This window comes from Aotus nancymaae, unplaced genomic scaffold (assembly GCF_030222135.1).
Source record: "Aotus nancymaae isolate 86718 unplaced genomic scaffold, 86718_ANA_hifiasm-v0.15.2.pri h1tg000016l, whole genome shotgun sequence".
Lineage (NCBI taxonomy): Eukaryota > Metazoa > Chordata > Mammalia > Primates > Aotidae > Aotus > Aotus nancymaae.
The window spans coordinates 84,276,376-84,291,072 of NW_026988428.1; the positions used below are offsets into that span (position 1 = coordinate 84,276,376).

At 36.1% G+C, this 14,697-nt stretch overlaps 1 protein-coding gene across 2 annotated transcripts in view; it reads left to right on the forward strand.

Moving 5' to 3' along the window:
* The window catches only part of LOC105713874 (solute carrier organic anion transporter family member 1B3), an 82,379-nt gene extending 72,827 nt beyond the window's left edge, over positions 1–9,552 (forward strand). For both annotated transcript variants that reach the window (XM_012447695.2, XM_012447696.3), the window contains one exon: positions 6,965–9,552. In XM_012447695.2, coding sequence (XP_012303118.1) covers positions 6,965–7,208 — 244 coding nt within the window. In that variant the 3' untranslated portion in view covers positions 7,209–9,552. The remainder of the gene's footprint in view (positions 1–6,964) is intronic.
* Positions 9,553–14,697: the final 5,145 nt, after the last annotated feature.

Consider the following 14,697-nt stretch of genomic DNA (forward strand, 5'->3'; position numbering starts at 1 on the left):
AATTTGGGTGGAGATACAAACCCAAACCATATCATTCGACCCCTGGTCCTTCCCAAATCTCATGTTCTTCTCATATTGCAAAATACAGTTATCCTTCTCAGCAGTCCCCCTGTCTTAACTCATTTCAGCATTAATTCGAAAGCCCACAGTCCTAAGTCTCTTCTGAGACAAGGTAAGTCCTTTCCACCTATAAGATTATTAAATTTAAGAAAGTTAGTTACTTCCAAGACATGAGAGGGGTACAGGCATTGGGTAAATATTCCAAATGGGAGAAATTGGCCAAAACAAAGGGGTTACAAGCCCCACGCAAATTCAAAACCCAGCAGGGCAGTCATTAAAACTTAAAGGTCCAAAATGATCTCATTTGACTCTATGTCTCACATCCAGGACATGCTGATGCAATAGATTTGTGCCCAAGCTTTGGGTAGCTCCACTCCTACAGTCCTTGTGGCTGCTTTCATGGACTGGTGCTGAGTGCCTGCAGCTTTTCCAGGCACACAGTGCAAGCTGTTCTTGGATCTGGAACTATCATTCTGGGATCTGGAGGACAGTGGCCCACTTCTCACAGCTCCACTAGGTAGTGTCTCAGTGGGGACTCTGTGTGGGAGGTCCAGCCCCACATTTTCTCTCTGTACTGCCCTAATATAAGTTCTCCATGAGTGCTCCATCCCTGCAGCAGACTTCTGCTTGGACATGCAGGCATTTTTTTTTTGAGACAGCATCTTGATCTGATGCCCAGGCTAATGTGCAGTAGCATGATCTAAGCTATCTGTACCAACCACCTCTCGGGTTCAAGCAGTTCTTGTGCCACAGCCTCCTGAGTATCTGGACCACAGGCACGTACCACCACATTTGACTAATTTTTGTATTTTTAGTAGAGATGGGGTCTTGCTGTGTTGGCCATGCTGGTTGCCCAGGCATTTTTATATATCCTCTGAAATCTAGGAATAGGTTCCCAAACCTCAACTCTTGCCTTCTACACACACATAATTCCAAAACCATGTGAAAGGCACCAAGGCTTATTGCTTACACCCTCTGGAGTCATGGTCCAAGCTGTACCTTGACCCATTTTAGGCACGGCTGGAGCAGGAGTCAGTGGGAAATAAGGCACCATGTCCCAAGGTTGCACAGAGTAGTGGGGCCCTGGGCCTTGCCTACAAAACCATTTTCCCCTCATGGACCTCCAGGCCTGTGATGGTAGGGGCCTCCATGAAGGTTTCTAAAATGTCCTAGAGGTATTTTCCCCACTGTATTGGCTATTAACATTTGGCTCTTCTTTACTTATGCAAATTTCTATAGCAGGCTTGATTTTATCCTCAGAAAATGAGTTTTTATTTTCTACTGCATAGCTGGGTTGCATATTTTCCAAACTTGTACACTCTGCTTCTCTTTTAAATATAATTTCCAGTTTCAGATCCCTAGGGCAGGGACAAAATGCCACCAGTCTCTTAGCTAGAGCATGGAGTGACCTTTACTTCAGTTCCTAATAAGTTCCTCATCTCCATCTGAGACAACCTCATCCTGAACTTCATTGCAGCACTAGCCGCATTTTGGTCAAAACCATTCAACAAATCTTTTCCACATCTTCCTGTCTGCTGAGCATTCCTAACTGTTTCAACTTCTGCTTGTTACTCAGTTCCAAAGTCAATTCCACATTTTCAGGTATCTTTATAGCAGTGTACTACTCCCAGTACCAGTATTCTCTATTAGTCTGCCTCAGAAAACTTACAATCATGGAGGAAGGGGGAAGCAACTCATGTCTTCTCATTACAACAGGAGGGAGAAAGAGTAAAAAAGGAAGTGCTACATACTTCTAAACCATCAGATCTGGTGAGAACATACTCACTATCATGAGAAAAGCAAGCAGAAATTCACCCCCATGATCCAATCACCTTCCACCAGGCCCCTTCTCCAATTCAAAATGGGGTTTGTGCAGGTACACAAATCCAAACTGCATCAATCAATAAAAGGAAATCAGCTATCAACCTACAAAAAAAAAAAAATGAAACTGAGACTCATATAGCTAAATAAGACAGTCTTAAAAAAGCTTCAAATAGTATAATTTTGACACATGATCTTGTAAAAAAGGCAAAACAATGGACATCATTATCAGTAGTTTCTCAGGGCTCAGTTTGGAGAAGGCAGGGATGAGCAGGTCTAGCAAAAGGGATTTTTAGGGCAGTGAAACTATTCTATATGATATTGTAATATTAGATCATGACATTATGCATTTGCCAAACCTATAGAACTTTACAATATAAATAGTGAACTTTAGTGTAAAATACGGCATTCAATCATGTATCAATATTTCTTCATCAAATGTAACAAATCTGCTGTACTAATACAAGATGTTAATGATAGGAGACACTGTGTACATGCCGGGCAGGGAACTCTCCATACTTTCTATACAGTTTTTTGGTAAAACTAAAATTGCTATAAAATATAAAGACAAAAACAAATCATGAAACATTTTTCAAAGAAAAAATCACTAGTGGTTATACGACACAAAAAGATTACAGTTCTGTTATTATCAATTATGTTATGATTGCAGTTCGTTATCAATGAATAAGAACATGAACATCATCTTGATAACAAAAGAATTATAATTAAAAGTCACACAGATTGTCAACAATCAAAAATGTTACTTGAAACCACATTGCCATGTGTGTACCTATGCAACAGTTTTGTGTGTTCTTCACATGTACCCCAAAACCTAAAATGTAAAAAATATATATTTTAAAAAAATGTTACTTGAAGATTGTGTTGGCAAAGCGCATAACTAATCCAGCAGCAATACTTCTAGGAATTTATCCTACAGATAGCCATACTCCCAAAATACTGAAATAAAGTAAGAACCAATCAAGAAGAGATCAATTACATTGATAATGTGCATGCAGGCAAATGAATATTCTGAGTTCTTAAAAAAAGAAAAAATCTAATTTACTAATATGGAAGCCTATTCACAATATATGGATATATTCACATACATATTATGGGTAAAAAAGGAAGCATTACATGAAGAATGTGTGCAGAACATACTGTTATGTATGCAAAATGTGGAATGTTTCTTAGTTTAGTTTACATCTCTGGAGAAAACTCCGTGGAGCAAATTTACTAAAAGAACTTTCTTCTACTTAATGTGTGAATTCACTATCTAACATCCCCAAAGGGTAATGATCCAGTTGTTTCTGGAATTCTAGTAAAGCAGTATTCACTACCCTCACAGACATTCTCTTAAATTTAAAATAATTATAGAAAATCTTACCCTAAATAGGAGCTTTTATTTCTTTTCTTTTCTTTTCTTTTTGTGAAATGGAGTTCCTCTTTGTCACACAGACTGGAGTGCAGTGGCGCAATATGGCTCACTATAGCCTCTGACTCCCAGGTTCAAGTGATTCTCTTGCCTCAGCCTCCTGAGCAGCTGGGATTACAGGTGCCTGCCACCACGCCCAGCTAATGTTTTTTTTTTTTTTTTTGTATTTTTAGTAGAGACGGTGTTTCGCCATGTTTGCCAGGCTGGTCTCAAACCCCTGACCTCAGGTCTTCCACACTGTCTTCCACAATGTTTCCACTAATTTATACTCCCACCAACAATGTGAAAGCATTCCTATTCTGCCACATCCTCTCCAGTATCTGTTGTCTCCAGATTTTTTAATGATTGCCATTCTAACTGGTATGAGATGGTATCTCAATGTGGTTCTGATTTGCATTTCTCTAATGACCCGTGATGATGAGCTATTTTTCATGTTTGTTGTCTGCATAAATGTCTTCTTTTGAGAAGTGTCTGTTTATATCCTTTGTCCACATTTTCATGGGGTTGTTTCTTTTTTTCTTGTAAATTTATTTAAGTTTTTGTAGATTCTGGCTATTAGCCCTTTGTCAGATGGGTAGATTGCAAACATTTTTTTCCATTTTGTTGGTTGCCAGTTTGCTCTAATGACAGCTTCCTTTGCTGTGCAGAAGCTCTTAAGTTTAGACAAACCCTATTTGTCTATTTTGGCTTTTGTTGCCATTGGAAATTCCACTTGTTCATTGCCGATTAATAGGAAAACTTTTCACTTTGGCATATTAATCTTGTATCCTGCAACCTTGCTGTAATTGCTTATTAGTTCCAGCACTGTTTTTGTCTATTATTTGAGATTTTCTACATATACATATGCAAAGGCAATTTTATTTCTTGCTTTTAATCTGTATACATTTCATTCCATTTTCACTTTTTTTTAACATGGATTTTCTGTCGCATGTTGAAAATCAATGGCAAAAATGGACATTCTTGGCTTGTTCCTGACCTTAGCATGAAAGCTTTGAGTTCTTCAGTATTCAGTACAAAATGTGTAGTTTTTGCTATATGTGTTTTTAATCAGGTTGATAAAATTCTTCTCTATTCCTAGTTTAATGAGAGTTTTTGTTTATGAATGGGTGTTTGGTTTTGTCAAATGCATTTTCTGAATCTATTGATGTGATCATGTGATTTTTTATTCTTTAGTCTTTATTTATATAATAAATTTTATAATTGACTTTTGAATGTTGAACCAGTCTTGTAAACCTGAAATACATTCCACTTCGTTGTGGTGCATAATTTTTTAATGCAGTGTCAAAGTCAATTAGCTATTTTTGAGAACTTCTGCACCTATATTTGTGAGACGTATTCCTCTGTGGTCTTCTTTTCTTATAATGTTTGTCTGCTTTGGGTATTAGGATAATGCTGACCTCATAGGATGAAACAGGAAGTATTCCTGCTGCTTCTATTTCTCTGTAGGAGATTGTAATGAATTGGTATAAATTCCTACTTAAGTGTTTCATAGAACTCACCCATGAACCCATCTTAGTTTGGTGTTTTCTGTTTTAGAAAGTTATTACCAACCATTTCTTTAACAGATATAGGCTTATTTAGATGGTCTATTTCTTCTTGTGTGAATTTAGGTAGATTGTATCTTTCAAGGAAGTGGTCCGTTTCATTCAGATTATTAAAATTGGGAACCTGGTGTTGTTTATGGTATTCCCTTTTGATCCTTTTAAGGTCAATGAGGTCTACAGCGATGTTCCTTCTTTGATTTCTGATATTAGTAAATTATGTCCTCCTTTTTTCTAAATTATCCTAGCAAGGGACTCATCAATTTTCTTATTTTTTTCAGAGAAACGGCTTTTGGTTTTGTTGTTAATTTTCTCTCTGCATGTCCTGTTTTAAATTTCACTGCTCTGTACTTTCACTATTTATTTTCTGCAGATTGCTTTGGACTTAATTTGCTCTTCTTTTTCTAGTTTGCTAAGGTAAAAGATTAAATGATTGATTTAAGATATTCTTCATATATTTTTAAGCCTGCTTTTCCTGCATCCATAACATTTGATGTTGTAATTTTATTTTCACTTATTTCAAAATATTTTTAAATTTCTCATGAGATTTTATCTTGACCCACGTTTCTTAGAAGTATGTTGCTTAATCTTCACAGGTTTTGAGATTTTCCAATTATCTTTCTGTCATTAACTTCTAGTTTGATTCCACTGTGGTTTGAGGACAGATATTGCATGAGTTCCATTCTTTCAAATTTCTTTTTTTTTTGAGACAGTCTTGTTTTGTTACCCAGGCTGGAGTACAGTGGTACAATCTTGCTCACTGCAACCTCTGCCTCCTGGGTTCAGGCAATTCTTATGCCTTGGCCTCCTGAGTAAGCGGGATCACAGGTGTGTACTATCATGCCTAGTTTTTTTTTTTTTTTTTTTTTTTTGTATTTTTGTAGAGACGCAGTATCACCATGTTGTTCACTATGTTGATCAGGCTGGTGTCAAATTCTTGACCTCAAGTGATCTGCCCGCCTTGGCCTCCCAAAGTGCTGAGATCACAGGACTGAGCCACCATGCCTGGCCTTAAATTTCTTAAGATACCTTTTATAGCCCAGAATGTGGTCTATCTTGGTGAATATTCTATATGAGCTTGGGAAGACTTTGTAGTCTGTTGCTGTTTGATGGAGTAGGTTGCATCTGTTATACTGTTGATTAATAGTATTATTGAGTTCAACTATTTCTTATTGAATTTTGCCTGGTGAATCTCTACATTTCTGATTGAGGCATGTTGAAGTCTCCAATATAATTGTGGATTCATTTACATTAATTATCCACTTAATATTGTCCTTAGGTTCTTAGAAACTGCCTTTAAGCAAAACAATATGCTACATGCCATAGGAACGTAACTATTTTTATACCAATTATCTATGGTGAAATTGGTTTCATTATACAATACATAATTTCACTTAAAATTGTAATTTCCAAGAACCTGTTGACAATGTTAAGTGAAGACATCACATTTCTCTTTGCAGCTCTATCATTTTCCTCACATATTTAGACACTCCATTTTTACATGCATATATGTTAAGTATTGTTCTGTTTTTTTAAAAGGACAATAGGATAACTAATTCCTTTGTTATTATGTAAAGACTGTTTTAATCCTTCAAAAATTTCCTTGCTTTTAAGTCTGCTCTGTTTCAAATTAATATAGCTACTCCCACTTTCTTTCTTTTGATTAATGTTATCAGGGTATTTCTCCCTGATATTAATGTGGTATAAGGTTCTGAAGAGAAAGCAGCATTCTATATTTCTTTGATAAGGCCTCAATCTTTTAGTAAGCCCGTACCTCTGGATTGTGAATTTCAAATATGCTTCTCAGTTTCTGTCTCCCACTCCTTAGGTAGAATGAGATGGCTTGAGGGGGCTGGAGTTATATATTTTCCTCCCTCCAAAAAGAATGCTAGAGACACCTGGAGTTTAGCTCCTGTAGCTTCATAACTTTTTTAATAATAGAAAAACATTTTATTTCCCCAATGAAAAGAATAAATAGAATTGTTCTCTTAATATTTGTATGTGTAACTTGGTTTATTTTCTTTTAAGGTATGCATACTGAAGATAAAAAATGTAAGATATTTTACACTATTTAAACTGATAATTTACTCTCTTTTTTCTCTTTTCACAGAAGGGTCTACTTGGGCTTGTTTTTAGCTTTAAGAGCCCCGGCACTTGTTTTATATATTGTATTCATTTTTTTAATCAACAAAACATTTCAAGAAAAAGATACCAAGGCATTGGATAATGAGAGAAAACTAATGGATGAAGCAAACTTAGAATTTTTAAGTAACAGTGAACATTTTGTACCTTCTGCTGGAGCAGACAGTAAAACGTGTAATTTGCACATGAACGACAATGCTGTTGCCAACTAACATTGTACTGATTCCTTAAGATGTTATTTTGAAGAGTTCTTGGTATTTTCACTGAGAATTTCAACCTTCTTTACTTACAGTGGAACAATGAATAAGCTTATTAATTTATAATAAAACAAACTATAAAAAATGGGAGTACCCATGGTTAGGATATCGCTATGTATTTATGGTTAATATTAGGATATATGATCCATAAAAATTTAAAGTGAGAGGCATGGTTAATATGTAATACAATAAAAAATAATTGCTTGGTAGTTGAAACTGCTAATAAAACCAGTGACTAGAATATGAGTGGAGGTAAAAAGAAGAAGGTAGATTAATAGCCTAAATAAAGAGAAAAGCCTGATACCTTAAAACACACACATACACACACACACACATACACAGAGGAGAGAGAGAGAGAGAGAGAGAGAGAGAGAGAGAGAGAGAGAAACACTTTAGATGTATTACTTAGGCCTAAATCTGGATTTATGCTATAATGATATATATTTTTCATATTAAGTTGTACATTTTCAGAAATTACAAATATTAATTTATAATTTGAAATTGTGTTTGACTAACAAACTCAATGCATCTTCTTCCAATCTTCCATTAAGATCATGCAGAAGAAATAGAAATATTCAAATAATTGTGATGTATAATTATGAGACAACATATTATAGGATGTGTTAAGTTTCAACTGGGCCCATGGAAATGAGATTAAGAAAAACTGACTTTAACTTGAGAAAGCAAAACCCATTGATAAGATGTGTCTTCATTGCATCTGTCTTTTCTCTGGGAGAAGCAAAATCTGTTTTATTCTCTTGCATACTTGTTTGTTTATTCATTGTGCCCAAAAGGTATCTCCCACATCTCTACAAACTGTACAATAAATAGAGAAAACAAGATCAAATATTTAAATGTTGCATTTTCTAGTAGTAATGCAGGATATTTCTTGGCCTCTTCACTGGACTTGCAACAGGGGTGCCCTGTTTATTTGGTCTGACATGCTCAACCCCTTTGGGAGCATCTAAATATATAAAGGAAACATTAATAGATTTACAGGGAGAGATACACAGCAATAAATTAATTTAGAGGGATCCTAGGTCTGAAGTCAGAATTCTTCAAAATCTACCTCTCATCCTATTGTACTGTGGCTAAACTGGCACCCAAGCCACAAGACAAAGTCCTTCCCACTCTTCTCTCCACTTTCTCTTCTTGTGGCCACACCAGGCCCACAGCACCTATTGACTGGCTATCACTAATGTTCATTCCAGGAATAAGGGTTTTTCAGTCAGCTTGTGGTCAGTACTGCCAGGTCTGGGCCTGTCCCTTCAGATCAATGGGCTCTCCTCTGGCACAGGGCAGGTCTAGAAATGCTATCCATAAACCAAGGCCTGCATCACTGATATATTATGATTTTTTTTTTCTCTCTCTCTCTTGCTGCTTTTAGGATCCTTTCTTTATCCTTGAGTTTTGGGAGTTTGATTATTAAATACCTTGGGGAGTCTTTATTGGGTTAAGTCGATGTATTTGTCTAGAAAATTCTCTATTTAATATGTTTTCACATTGTTATATCTAAAATTGCTATGTAAATATAATAAGTATCTGTACTCATACTCCCTTTTTCATTCTTAATAGCGTTTATTTGTGCTTCCTCTCTTTACTTGCCTTTCTAGATTATTTTATTGTTATTATGCTTTACCTGCTTTTTATTTATTTACTTTTTTTTGTTACCTCTATGGTATATAGTCTATTTATAAAATTTCTGCCTTTTATTTCTAAAATTTTATTTTCTTATGAAACATTTCTATAATATAGAAAAGATGCTGGTGATTAGATTTAAGTCCTGCTGTAATCCAGCATAATCTTATTTTAACAACTAATTCCATTTGCAAAGACTCTGTTTTCAAATAAGCTCATATTGTGAAGTTCTGAGTGAATATAAAACACTACTCAACCTAGTACAAGGTGTTCTACCTCATTAATCAGATTAAAACACTGAATCTGGATATGATCTTTTCACTCCTGATAAGTGCCTCATTTTCCTTTTGGAAACTAATATCCCATAAACCACTGGGATGGTAGACGTAGAACCTGTGCATTCAGCCTGTGCATTTAGCTCTGTTTACTCCTTTATGTTTCTGTTTAATTTCTGGAAAACCAGATGTCAAGGGCAATGCTTACATTGTCTGTGAACATAAATATATCCTTGTGGAATTTTAAAAACATATTGTACCAATTATTCTTATTTGAGATAGGAAATATAGCAATATGTATTGATATATTGAATTATTTATCAGTTTGTTCTACTTTATTATAGTTACCTTCTGTCCTTTTCTAAATATAAATTCATTAATTTTCATGTGTTTGTATGTGTGTGTGCATATTTTTCAAACACACATGCACATGCACACACACACATGCACATGCACACACACACATTTAAAGCTCTAAAAATCCCTTTGGTTATTGGTTGGTTTAGCATCATCTCACGAGTTTACCTATTCAGTGTTTTCATTGATATGCCATTCTAGTTATTTAATTATTTTATTACAGTTTATTCTTTTTCCCGTGAATAATTTAAGAATGCATTTGTTTCATTTCAAACATTTGAGGTTTTCAGCACTGTTTTATTATAGATTTCTAACTTTATTACATTGTGGACAGCCAAAAATATTTATGTCATCAACTTTTTTTTATTGTTTTAAACTTTTTTAGTGGTATAGGTCCTTAGGGTTAACAAATATCTATGAGATATCTATCTGTCTATCAGATATCTATATATCTGTTAGATTACTCTTGTACAATTTAATTGTTCAAATCTTCAGCATCCTCACTAATTTTTGTCTGTATTTAACATTTATCTGTAGTTCAAGTGTGTTGAAATTTCTCACTCTCATTGTAGGTTTCTTCCGGTAATTTTGTAAATTTTTGTTTTACATGTGTAAAGTTACAATGACAGATTTACATGGATGCATAACTGTTACATATTCTCAGCAGAATTTTGTATCGTTAATTAATATTCCTCTTTAACCCTATTAATTCTTTCCCCTTTTAATTATGTTTTATCTCACCGTCATTGATATAACTACAAAAGTGATTTAATATATGTCTGATATATCTTTCCTAACCTTTATCCTCAATTTTTCTTTGCATTATGTTTTTGATCTGTCTCTTATAAACAAGATACTGTTGAAATTTGGAAGCATCTAATGTGAAAACCATTGTCTTTTGAGAAGCAATTTTCCTCTGTTTGAATTTATTGTAAAACCACTTGGCTTATTTTTTCAATTTATTTTTGTTTTTATTTTCTTCTTTCTTACTCCATTACATTTTCCTTAAAAATTTTCTCCCCTTTTATTAGTTGGTATAAATGTCAGTGACCATCCTTATATTTTTGGCAAAATTTAAAGGTCAACAGTAGTTTGTTCTCAAGAACTGTAAAATAATCTTAGATTTTATCTGGTCTGTAAGCTAACAGGTTAGCCTGCCATAGTTTCATGGCTTCTGACAGAAACTACAAGGCTCCTGGATCAGAAACAGGATGTTTTCACTCATAGCACAGCAATCAACACAAGCTTCATGTTCAGGGTAATTTTACTTACTCTCCAAGTCCCAAAGGTACTTTACACAGAGGGAGACCCAAGTAAACATTGTGCACACAATGAGTTTAAATTACAGCTAAGAAATCCTGAGTTTAGAAAATCCCACAATGCAAAATACTAACCAGTATATGATCACAGCCAAGGAAATTCCAATATTTTAAATAGGCTGCAAGATAATCTGCCCAATCTTTTCCCCAGAGGGAGACATTTTATCATCCTGAGCAACAAACTACCTGCCCTCTGCTTTAGAGAGAGATATGTTTATCTTTAAGGTCATTTTAGTATTCCAACATGTTAGTAGTCCAACAATCAGAACAAAAGCTGTCAGTTTGTCTGATGTGCTCTTAAAAGCACCACCTCCTGGCTGGACACCAAGCAACACAAAACCAGTACACTTAATAAAATTACAACCAAGGACCCTCAGAGTTCACTTCACTACCCTGCTGCCTTCACTGGAGAAGGTGCTGGTATCCATGGCTGAGAGACCTGAAGATGGATCACACCACAAGACTCTTTGCAGATACTCCCTAATACCAGCCCAGAGCCTAGTAGCTCTTCTAAGTGTCTAGATCCAAATGAGAAATAACAATCATGGCTGTTTATCTCTCAAGAAGACCCCTTTCTAGGAGAAGTGGGAGACCACTACATCAAAGAAGCACTCCATGGGACAAAAGGATCTAAACAGCAGCACTTAAGTCACAGATCTTCCCTCTAACATAGTCTATCCAAATGAAGGAAAAAAACAAACCCATAAAAACAATTCTGGTAATATGAAAAAGCGAAGTTATTTAACACCCTCAAAAGATTACACTACTTCACCAGCAATGGATCCAAACCAAGAGGAAATCTTTGGATTGCCAGAAAAAGAATTCAAAAAGTTCGCTATTAACCTAAGCAAGGATATTCCAGAGAAAGGTGAAGTCTGAGATAAAGAAATTTAAAAAAATGATACAGGATATGAATGGAAAAACATCCAGTAAAATAGATGGCATAAATAAAAAAAAAATCACAACTTCTGAAAATGAAGGACATATTTAGAGAATTGCAAAATGCACTGCAAAGTTTCAGAAATGGAATTAAACATGTAGAAAAAGGACTTCAGAGCTCAAAGAGAGGCTTTTGAATTAATCTGACAAGAGCAAGAAAAAATAATTTAAAAAAATGAACAAAGCCTCCAAGAAGTTTGGGATTATGTTATATTACAGAACCTAAAAATAATTTGAGTTCCTGAGGAGTTTGAAAAATCTAAAAGTTTGAAAAACTTATTCAAGGGAATAATCAAGAAATGTTTCATCAGTCTTGCTAGAGACCTAGACATCCAAATATAAGAAGCTCAAACACTTGGGAAATTTATTGCAAAAATGTCATCACCTAGGCACATAGTCATCAGGTTGTCTAAAGTCAAGAAGGAAAGAATCTTAAGAGCTGTGAGGCAAAAGCATCAGATAACCTGTAAAGGAAGAGCTATCAGATTAACAGCAGATTTCTCAGCAGAAACTCTGCAAGCTAGAAAGGATTGGGATCCTAGCTTTAGTTCCCTTAAACAAAATGATTCTCTGCCACGAATTTTGTATCCAGCAAAACCAAGCTTTATAAACTAAGGAAAGAAGCAGCCTTTTTCAGACAAATACTAAGAGAATTTGCCACTACCAAGCCAGCTCTACAAGAACTGCTAAATGGAGCTCTAAATCTTGAAACAAATCCTCAAGAAACAACCAAATAGAATCTCCTTAAAGCGTAAATCTCACAGGACTTATAAAACAGTAACACAATGGGAAAAAAAGCAAAGGTATTTTGGCAATAGTACCTCACATCTTAATACTGACTGTAAATACCTAAGTGCTCCACTTAAAAGTTACAGAATGGCAGAACACACATAAACTTAAGGAAAAGGGGTGGAAAAAGATATTCCATGCAAATGGACACCAAAAGCAAGCAGAAGTAGCTATTCATATAGCAGGAGAAACAAACTCTAAAGTAACAGCAGTTAAGAAAGACAAAGGGGGACATTATATAATGATAAAAGGACTAGTCCAACAGGAACATGTCACAATCATAAATATGTATGTGTTGTGGGAATCAGGAGGCCGGAGAGACCAATGGGTGGAACAGGAGGATTTTATTTAGGTGCAGTGGCTCAGCAGATTAACATCCAAAGACTGAGGCCTGAACAATGGCAGGGCTTGAATTTTATACATGAAAGGCAGTGCCACTAAAACAGACTTTACAGGTGCAGAACAAAGGCAATTTATCAAGCAATGATAGGCACATAACTCAAGCTTACATATGTCTTTTGCTATGCAGCCCAGATGGCCATTACCTAGGTTGCTCAAGGAGCCTTGCACAAGCTTATCTTATATCCTCCGTTGTGGCGCCTAGATGGTGGGAGTCCAGGCCTGCATAGGCATTTCTCATGACCTTTGCTGTGCTGCTTAGATGAGAAACAGAAACTCATAATTAGTTACAGAGAACAAGAATTCATAAACTCAAAATTTGCAGAGCGGAGTAAGGGGTAAGGGCTCAGGGAAGTTTGCTTATACCAAAGGAAAGAAGGAAAATTTGTTTTTCTGCTCTAATCTGCTCCATATGCACCTTTCATGCTTTTTATAAGTCAGGTTTAATAGAAAGCATCACTATTATTTAATTCTTCATGGAGGATTAGTTCTTCATATGGGTTATTTGGTTAAAGCCATTCGTTGAGTGGTAGTTTGTTTGGTTACTAGAGCTTCCATGGCTAATTGGATGTTTCTGATAAGGAGAGATAAGAAACAAGGGAGTCTAAGGCAGCCTCCCAGTATGACTAGAGCTACTCCTACTAAGGCTGTGAATCCTCCAAGAGATAAAAACCAGCCTCCACAAAGGGAGTCTGGAAACCATCCTTTCCAAGTCTGGACTGGGACATGGGCTAATTTCTGGATTTTGGCAATTATATCCTCGATGACCTTCACATTGTCATTGATTTCTAGGCAGCAATTGGTCAGATTGAATGTTCCACATACCCCTCCCTCTTGGGCTAGGAGGTAATCTAAGGCCAGTCTATTTTGATAAACAGCATTCCTCATTTTTGTGGCTTGGTGGGCAAGCAGATTTAAGGCTCTCACTGTGTCATTAGTAATGATCTCAAGTACTATCTGTAACCTTATCATACAGTAGAGCATATTATAGGGGTGTGGTATCACCCCCATTCTATCTTCGGCCCAGGTAGCTGGGCCATAATATTGAATTATTCTTTCAGGAGACCATTCATTGGCTTTCCAGTCCCCTATGGTTACACCCCATTTATTTCTCCTTTTAGTTTCATCATAGATGGAGTACCCTAAGGCCTCTCCTTGGCTTAGAGGGATTAGAAAGAAGGACAGCTTAATTGTTCCTAGTATACAAGCACCTGTCCATTTGTCTGGTAACCGCCTAAATGCCTGTGGTCCACAGATACAATAAAGTTCAGCGGGGACCTGCCAGGTATTTGGAGCTTCAAGCTGGTGCCAAGAGATGCTTAAAGAAGGGAAATGAGATAATGAACTTCGGTGAGGTAATGCAGAATTGTTTTTTCTACCCCATCATAAAGTTTTCCCTACTTTCTCATTGTAATATTGTTGTCCCAAACACATTAATTCTCCTACCAAGTTTGTGAAGGCTTTTTTCCCAGTGAGCAATACAGAACCTCCCAATTATAGAGGTTTTTAAGAGCCAGATGCTCAGACTTGCAAGCACAGGTTCAAGGGATGAGACAGTTAGAGTGAGGTTATCTTTGGGCATCAATTCCCTTGCATCCCATGGCCAATGGTCTTCCATGTTGGTTCCTTCACAAATGTAGCATGAAGAAATGCCAAGGCTGCCAGCAATGTTTTCAGCAAGTTAAGCAAATAGGTTTCTAGCCAAGGGGGATGGCCTAGGCAGCTCCT